At 52.8% G+C, this 9187-nt stretch overlaps 2 protein-coding genes across 2 annotated transcripts in view; one reads left to right on the top strand and one right to left on the bottom strand.

The window, feature by feature from the left end:
- The window catches only part of STX1B (syntaxin 1B), a 254524-nt gene that overhangs the window by 47225 nt on the left and 198112 nt on the right, over positions 1-9187 (top strand). The window lies entirely within an intron of this gene.
- On the bottom strand, positions 1447-8292 carry ORAI3 (ORAI calcium release-activated calcium modulator 3). Its single transcript, XM_066383297.1, has 2 exons — positions 7545-8292; positions 1447-2922 (listed from the first exon to the last, which is right to left on the bottom strand). The coding sequence occupies exons 1-2, from the start codon at positions 7770-7772 to the stop codon at positions 2263-2265; spliced, it is 888 nt and encodes a 295-aa protein (XP_066239394.1). The 5' UTR covers positions 7773-8292; the 3' UTR covers positions 1447-2262.

The following is a 9187-nucleotide window of genomic DNA, read 5'->3' as shown; positions in this document are numbered from 1 at the left end:
TTTGTAGGCATTAGAAAGCACAGGAAAGGGTTCAAGCAAATTCACCATTTCATAATAGGAAAAGTAAAAAAGGGGGCTTGGTCAAATTCTCACACCATAAGTATAGAAAAGGTAAGATTGGGACCCTTTAAATTTTTAAGGAAAATGACACTGAAAAAAATGAATTTAGCCTGACCAGGCAGTGGTTCAGTGGATAGAGCGTTGGACTGGGATGCGGAAAGAGCCAGGTTCGAGACCCCAAGGTCACCAGTTTGAGCGCGGGCTCATCTGGTTTGAGCAAAAAAAAGCTCACCAGCGTGGACCTAAGGTCATGAGCTTGAGCAAGGGGTTACTCGGTCTGCTGAAGGCCCACGGTCAAGGCACATATGAGAAAGCAATCAATGAACAACTAAGGTGTCGCAACGAAAAACTGATGATTGATGCTTCTCATCTCTCTCCGTTCCTGTCTGTCTGTCCCTGTCTATCCTTCTGACTCTCTCTCTGTAAAAAAAAAAAAAGAATTTACGTGGAAGCATGGGTAATGAAATCATATTCCTTTCTTTTGTCACAGTTGAAAGGTATTAGCTCCTTTTCTCAAGTCCAACAGAAAGAGGTTCCCCATGTGACCGTAAAGGTAGTCCAAGTTTCCACTGACTACCTGTGTGGCTCTGGGGAAGATCCCTCAGCCTTCTTGGGCCTGAGGCCCCTTACCTCTGAGATGGAAATAAGAAAGACTAGTCTCTTGAGGTGGTTGTGAGGGTTAAACGAAATCATCTATGAGAAGAAGCCCCTAGTATGTCAAAGAGAAAACTTAGAGTAAAAGAAACTTGTACTGCCCTGGCCAGTTGGCTCAGTGGTAGAGCGTCGGCCTGGCGTGCAGGAGTCCCGGGTTTTATTCCCGGCCAGAGCACACAGGAGAAGCGCCCATCTGCTCCTCCACCCCTCCTCTTCTCCTTCCTCTCTGTCTCTCTCTTACCCTCCCGCAGCCAAGGCTCCATTGGAGCAAAGTTGGCCCAGGCGCTGAGGATGGCTCCATAGCCTCTGCCTCAGGTGCTAAAATGGCTCTGGTCGCAACAGAGCAACGCCCCAGATGGGCAGAGCATCGCCCCCTGGTGGGCGTACCGGATGGATACGGGTTGGGCCCATGCGGGAGTCTTTCTGACTGCCTCCCTGTTTCCAACTTCAGAAAAATACAAAAAAGAAAAAGAAACTTGTACTAAATCTTCAATGGAAGAGGTAGAGACTCTGGGCTCAGGAACAAGAGTGCAGAAGCCTTTTGCCTTGGAATAAGTCAGTCTCTACATTCAAAGCTATTAGCCCGTCAGGACCAGAAGGGGGTTCACGGGAAACCTACTCTCAGACACCCTTGCCAAGCGCCCAGGTACACTTGCCTCTACTGGTCCCTTAGGAACAAGTCACCTGATTCCAAGGAGGCCTCCCCTTCACCCCATTCACAGCCACAGGCACTTCTGTGAAACACAATTTTATTATACAAAACAAGGTCTAGCAAAAATTCAGTGTCAGAATAGCTCTGTATTCCAAGGGTTAGGAACTGGACCTCCTTTAAAACGGCCTCATCCCAATCCTTGCTAGGCAATCAAGCTGGGTGCACACAGGACCTCTGTCTCCAAAGATCCCCCCAACCCTGGCACAGAAGAGTGAAAGCTATTGAAGCATTAAGTGTGGGTCTAGGAAAGTTGGACAGGCACTTGAACCTCTAAAAATTAGGGAGGTTCCCTATTTTTTTTTTATGCCTGGGGCAAAATACCCAAATCCCACTCTATAGGAACTCAAGCAAGAGTGTGAAACCTATCAAAATCTGGGGATAGGGAAAAGCTTCCCAACAAACACCAGCCATAAAATAGATTCTACAAATAGAGTAAGGTTGGCTCCCTTATGGGACAGTTGTGTGGATGTGTGACCTGACTTCCACATCTTGTTTAGGGGCAAGTGACTAAGGGTCAGCACCAAAGATCTGACCAGGGTCTCCCTGCTTCCCCTCCACCTACTGTCTGAACCTTGGACTGAGGGCCTCTACTTCCTCCTTGGCTCCTCCCAGCCCCCGTGTAGAGTAGAACTTACAAAACCCATGGGACAGGCTGACAGGGAGAATCCCTGGGAATCTGTAAGCTGCCCCAAAGACTCTGAGGCCAGGAATCTGGTCTCTACCAGAGGCCACAGGAAGTGCATACAGGCAGGATCAGGGAACAGTAGTCTACAGGCCTGGAGCTTCTGGCTGACCCCTGAGGAAGGCAGTGCTTGTACCCGAGGCTAGCAGCAGCCTCACACAGCCTGCAGCGCCCCCTGCAGGCGACTCAGCTCCTCTAGCTCCTGCTTGTGGCGGTCTGTCTTGTGCGCCACCAGGGAGCGGTAGAAGTGCAGGGCAAAGGCCACAAACACAAGCCCTACAGGTACCATGATTGCTGTGGAGGCCATGGCTGCTTGCCAGCCTGGGCCATGGACCCCGCCACCACCACACGCTCGCGGGGGTGGGCAGGCCTCAGGTGGCTCAGCCTGTGGTGGCACTACGGAAGCAGAAGGTGGCTTAGAAGCCGAACTAAGGGAGGTGGCCACTGGTGGCAGAGCGCCAGGCACCTGGGAGGCAGGTTCCACGGGGGCTGGCGTACCCAAGGGGGCCCCAATGGGCACAAATTTGACCCAGCCAACCAGGACAACTTCAGCAAGGAAGAGGAAGGTGCCCAAGGCAGTGGAGAAACCCCAGGCCAGCTCCACATAGCGGTGGAGTCGCTGATGTGGAGACTGGTGGACAGAATTGAGGTTGTGGATGTTGCTAACGGCTTCAATGTGGGGCAGCAGACACGTGGAGACCATGAGCGCAAAGAGGTGCACAGCCACGAGCACCGTGGTGCAGGCACTGAAGGCCACCAGCAGGCCTGGCGGGTATTCATGGTTGCTCTCCAGCTGTACCTCCACCATGGCCACCTGTGGGGACAAGAGGGGATGGATTGAGTGCCCATAACCTCTTGAACGGTAGCAGGGTTTCTGCCTGTTGGCATTCATCACTGATGTATCCTTAGGACCTAGAAAAGTGCTTGTTGAAGTCAGGAATGGGCAGCTCAGGAAGGCTCTGGCCTGTTCTGGGCCTTAGTTTCCCAACTAGTTATTGAAACGGTTGGGTAACATGTGTTTGACAATCTTACTCTGATAGAACATAGGGGTTAAAAATCACAGGTTCTGAAGCTGGGCTGCCCGAGCTCATTCTCAGGTCTGCAAACTGTGTCATCTTGAGCCACTGACTTGGTCTCTCTGTGCCTCCATTTCATCATCTGGAAAATGGGGATTGATTATGGGCACCTCCCTGCCTTATAAAGTTGTTGTGAAATCGAATGAGATAACATATTATACATAAAGTGGTAAGAATAGTGCGAGGCATAGAACAAACACTAAGGGTTTGCTGTTACTATTAGAGTTAACATGGAAGTCCAAGGCCAGAATTTGCAAATCGGTACACCATGAACCCAAACCAGCTTGCAGACATGTTTTGCTTGCCCCAAACAGTGTGTTTCTTAAAGAATTAAGTTGCTGCCTGACCGGTGGTGACACAGTGGATACAGCGTCAACCTGGGACGCTGAGAACCCAGGCTCAAAACCCTGAGGTCACTGGCTGGAACGTGGGATTATTAACATGATCCCATGGTCACTGGCTTGAGCCCAAAGGTCACTGGCTTGAAGCCCAAGTTTGCTGCTTTGAGCAAGGGGTCACTGGCTCAGCTGGGGCCCCCCACCCCACTAAAGCACATATGAGAAAGCAGTCAATGAATAACTAAAGTGACACTACTACGAGCTGATGCTTCTTATCTCTCTCCCTTCCTATCTTTCTCTTGGTCTCTGTCTCTCTAAAAAATAATGATAAGTAAGTTGCCTACTTTTAAAACTCAAGGGGTTTCATATAAATATCCCAATTTCCAGATCCTCTTGAAAATTTGGAAGATCTGGTTACATCAGGCCCACATTATTATTATTTTTTTTTAACTTTGATTTTTTAAAAAACTTTTTACAGGGAGAGAGTGAGAGGCATCAACTCATAAGTTGCACCAACTTTAGCCTGGCCTGTGGTGGCACAACGGATAAAGAGTCTACCTGGGATGCTGGGGCTGCCAGTTCAAGGCCCTGGGCTTGCCCATCCAAGGCACATAGAAGCAAATACTGTGAGTTGATGCTTCCTTCTTCTCCCCTGCTTCTCTCTCTCTCCTCCCTCTAAAATCAATAAATAAAACCCTAAAAAAAAAAAAAGTTGCATCAACTTTAGTTGTTCACTGGTTGCTTCTCTTCCTATGTGCCTTAATGGGGTGGGGTGGGGGCTCCAGCTGAGCCAGCGACCCCTTGCTCAAGGCAGAAACCATGGGATCATGTGGATAATCCCACAATACAAGCTGGTAAATCTGTGCTCCAGCTGGATGAGCCCACACTCGAGCTGGTGACCTCAGGGTTTCGAACCTGGGCCCTCAGCATCTCAGGTTGATGCTCTATCCATTGCACCACCACCGGTCAGTCTTTTAATTTTTTTAATTGATTGATTTGAGAGAGAGAGAGAGAGAAAAAAACATTGAGGTTTCTTTATATGTCCTGACTGGGGATCTAACCTGCAACCTTTGCATATCGGGACAAATCTCTAGCTAACCGAGCTCTCCTGCCAGGGCTCAGGCCCACACTCTTGCAGGGCAACTATCAGATAGAATCGAGTCATGGCTGCTGCCTTCAGCCATAGGGTCTCTTTATAGCTACAGTCCCCACAAAACCAACTTGGCTATTACCTGTCTGACCTTGGCAAACATTTGAGTTGATGCTCCTGTTCTAGATTTGTATAAATTTGGACTCTAGAACCAGACTGCCTAATTTCAAATCCTGCCACTTACTTGCTGTAGGACCCTGAGCAGAAGTCTTAACATCCCTAATCCTGTTTTTTCATCTGTAAAATGGATACAGTAGTGGTACCTACTTACTAGGATAAAAGCCCCAAGCTCTGTGCCTCATAGGTAGGAACAATCCAGTACAATTTGTATGATTTTTTTTTATTTTAGATTTTATTCATTTTAGAGAGAGGAGACAGAGAGAGAGGGAGAAAGGGGGAGGAGCAGGAAGCATCAACTCCCATATGTGCCTTGACCAGGCAACCTCGGCATTCCAGATTGATGCTTTTACCCACTGCGCCACCACAGGTCAGACCAATTTGTATGTTTCTAACCCGGGCCATCTGAATTCCAGAATCTGGATCTTCCCCAATAGGACTTGTAAGACCCATTATATTGCTCTGGGGCTGAGGAAAGGAGGAGGGTCAAGGCTGAAGAGAGGTGGTGGAAAGACAAGGAGGAGGGTTTTGGGAAATTGGGCCATGAGGGGTGTTAGCAGGTGCTTTCCACAGACAGGCCGCTGGACTTGGCCTCCTCCTGGCAGAACTGGAGTCTGTCCGGCTCCCAGAACCTACTCATCTGGCCTCTTGATCCTGCAGAGAAGACCCGAGACCTTAAGCTGTCACCCCAGCAACATGCAAGTCCAGCAAACAGGCCAGATTAGACCAGGGGATGAACGGGAGTGGGAGACCTCCCTCACCCTCAGAGAGGCCCATGGCACTCGGCTTCCTTCCCTCCGCAGTCTGTAGAGTGGAGAGCCAACGCCCCGTCCCTAGGTGACTCTGCATCAGGAAGGGTGGGCTGACCTGCGGATCCTGGGCCCCCATATAAAAAACCATAGACCTTGGCCTTGGCCAGTTGGCTTAGTGGTAGAGTGTCAGCCCACTGTGTGGATGTCCTGGGTTTGATTCCTGGTCAGGGCACACAGAAGAAGCAACCACCTGCTTCTCCACCCCTTCCCCTCTCGCTTCTCTCTCTCTCTCTCTCTTTTCTACTCCAGCAGCCATGGCTCAATTGGAGGGAGTTGATCCCGGGGCACTGAGGATGGTGTGGCCTCTGCCTCATCTAAGAAAAGCTCGGTTGCCAAGCAACAGAGCAATGCCCCAGATAGGTGGAGCATCACCAGGTAGAGGGCTGGCCAAGTGGATCCCCATCCATCCCAGAGCATGCAGGAGTCTGTCTCTGCCTCCAGTCCTCTCACTTATTAAAAAACAAACAAACAAACAAACAAACAAACAAACCCATAGACCAAGGATGACCCCTAGGGGCAGAGACTTTCCCTCGCATTTCAAATCAGAGGCTGTGGCACTGAAAGGGGCGGGGACTAATGTAAAGAATCTAGTGTTCTGCCTGACCAGGCGGTGGCACAGTGGATGGAGTGTCGGGTCGGACTGGGATGCAGAAGGACCCAGGTTCGAGACCCCGAGGTCGCCAGCTTGAGCGCAGGCTCATCTGGTTTGAGCAAAAGCTCGCCAGCTTGGACCCAGGGTCGCTGGCTCATGTAAGGGGTTGCTCAGTCTGCTGAAGGCCTGCGGTCAGGGCACATATGGAAAAGCAATCAATGAATAACTAAGGTGTCGCAATGTGCAACAAAAAACTAATGATTGATGCTTCTCATCTCTCCGTTCCTATCTCTCTGACTGTTTCTGTAAAAAAAAAAAGAATCTAGTGTTCTGACCCTTTATCTCTATCTTACAAGTATCTCTGCCCCTCTCTCCTGTGGGCCATTTTCTCCTTCTTCTTGTCATGATGCTGGAGAAACCCTGGACTAACAGGCCAGTGGCTTTGGGTCCTAGTTTATTCTACAGCTTTCATCTGCTGGATGCTCTCGGCAGAGCTGCTGCCCCAGTCTGGGCCTTGGTTTCCATGTTGTCCAACGCACAGCTAGTCTGAGCCATCTATGCTGTGTCTTGCTGTAACATACTCAGACCTAGGTTTTGATGACAAGAATTGGCTCATCCTCAGGCAGGTACTTAGCAGGCTATACAGGGCACACCTTCCATTGACTCCTCACCCTGGGACCTCCTCCCTCAGTCCCACCTGTGAGGCCTCCACTGGGACTGTTAGCTGATAGCATCTTCCCACACCTAGTTTATCAGCTCAGCGATCATGTAGCTGCTTCCTAATCTGCTTCTTTCCCATAGGCTTCCTCTTTCCTCAGAGCTTCCTGGGCACCCGAAGCATCCTTTGTACCACTGGGGACTAGCTGCTCTCCTAGGGATGGGCCACTTGCAGCTGGGTGACCGCTCCATCCAGATTACTTTCTCAGACCCAGCCCTCTCCGCTGATTCGCCTTGGGACCTCTCATGGGGGTCTAGTCAACACTCCTGTCTGGGCTATGCTTCTGGACCTCTTGGCTTCATTCCTGCATATGTATGTCCCCCTTGGTGACTTGCCTGTCCCCATGGCATGGTTTCTGTCCCCCATGACATTTTTTTTGCACTTATCCTCCCTGTGGTCCAGTTTATGCAGGGGTCTGCTTGCAGGCACTCCCCCCACCCCCCACCCCATTAGAAAGGGACTTGTGTCGTCCTCTGGGGGCCTTGTTTGTTCTCTTTTACCTCTCAAAATCCATTCTTTCCCTCTCCTTGCCCTGCTGCCCTCGGGTACCCGCTCATTTTGCCCATGCCCCCATGCCCGCAGGTGCCTCTACCCCCTCCCGGGAGCCCCTCCCTTCCCCTCCCCTCCCCTCACCATGGCGAAGCCCGAGAGCAGAGCTGACGTGCGGCTGGAGGCTTTGAGCTTGGCTCGGCTGAGGTAGAGGCGGCGCCAGCTGAGCGCCCGCAGGGAGTGCTGACTGGCCCCCATTAGGTCCAAGTAGCCACGGTGCACGAACTCTGGGTACGTGGCCGAGCCCGTGGGGCCCTCGGCCTCCGGGTTCAGCGGGGCCTGTTCGCCCGCGTCCCCCTGGCTGCCTTTCATCCTGGGGGGCCGCGGCAGCAGGCAGGCCGGCAGTCAGGGAGGGGCTGAGTAGCCTCGGGGTGTCCAGGAGGACCGGCCCCGGCCGGGGGCAGGTCCCATCCCCCCCACGGGGTGAGCAGAGATGTGCGCGGTGCGCACCCAGGAAGAGGGACTCGGGACCCAACAGGAAGGGCAGGCGTCTGCGGGGAGCCCTAGGGGCCGATGCAGGACAGCGGAGGCCAAAACAGGAACTGGGGCAGAGGCGGAGCCGGCCGGCCACATGATGGGGTGGAGCCCGGGGGCATCGGCAGAGATCTCGAGGGACCCAAGCCACCAGGCCACTTAAAACTTCAGGCAGGTTAACCAGCTCCAGCCGGTGACTGCCAGTCGCCGGGCCCTGGACCACTCGGAGTACACCTGGACACACCTTGACGCGCAGAGCTCCAACCCCCTACCTAAAATGTAACTCGGGGAACGTGAGCCAGTCTGTCTGTAGTGACCCCAAGTTCTGCAAGCTCAGTTCCGAGAAGCGGAGGAAGTCTCCGGCTCCCAGACCTTTCCAAACAGCCCGCCTCTGAGCCCCAAAGCCTAAGCACTCCGGAGCTCCCGACGCCGCACACACACAGGAACGAGTAGCCCCAACTGGAAGATTTTGAGTTTTATAGCAAACCGTATTGTACAGATCTGGGGCCCAGCCCGGCTGGGTCCCCCACTTGTCCCCTGCCAGGCTGCCTCTTCCCCCTTCCCCAAGCGGCCCCAACCTCAAGCCTTTCGCAATTCCCCACGACCCCCTCCCGTCGACCTTTGGTCCGTCCAGTCCCTCCCCCCACCCGCGCACCTCCCTGTTACCTGAGGTATGTGGATAAATTTCCCCCTCCCCTACTTGGTACAACCCAGCTTCCCCCCCACCCAAGGCCTGGGCTGAGGGGCTGGCCTTGGCTCCCCAAGCCCCGCCCCCGCACCGGAGGAAGGGGCAGGAGTGGGTCAAGGATGTTACTAAGTTCTCATGGCAACCAAGAGGGGCCATTACCAGCCTTAGCCCTGGCTTTGGGACGTGTCCATTGGCTGCTATTTCCATGGCAACCAGGAGTGGCAGTTCCCTGGGCAAATGGGATACAAGTTTCCATGACGATGTGGGAAGAGCCAAACTGGAAGAGTCCCATCTTCCCCATCGTTCGGCTGGTACCCCACCCACCCCACCCCACTTCAGGTCAGGAGGGTGGAGCTGCTCAATACAGTAAAGCAAGAGCGAGCCTGATGGTGGCGCAGTCCAGACTGGGTGCACACCGATCCAGTCTCAGTCCAAGCGGTCCTGGCTCCTCACACTCCGGCTCCCCCAGGTCCGAGGTTCCCCAGGTTCAAGTAACACTTCAGTACAGATGAATGTTCAAGTATTGAGCGGGGAGGCAGGCAGGGGGCTGGGGTACCCCTCACCA

The sequence above is a fragment of the Saccopteryx leptura genome, chromosome 4 (assembly GCF_036850995.1).
Source record: "Saccopteryx leptura isolate mSacLep1 chromosome 4, mSacLep1_pri_phased_curated, whole genome shotgun sequence".
Taxonomy (NCBI): domain Eukaryota; kingdom Metazoa; phylum Chordata; class Mammalia; order Chiroptera; family Emballonuridae; genus Saccopteryx; species Saccopteryx leptura.
The sequence above is the reverse complement of the archived record's forward strand: the minus strand, read 5'-3'. Positions and strand labels throughout refer to the sequence as shown.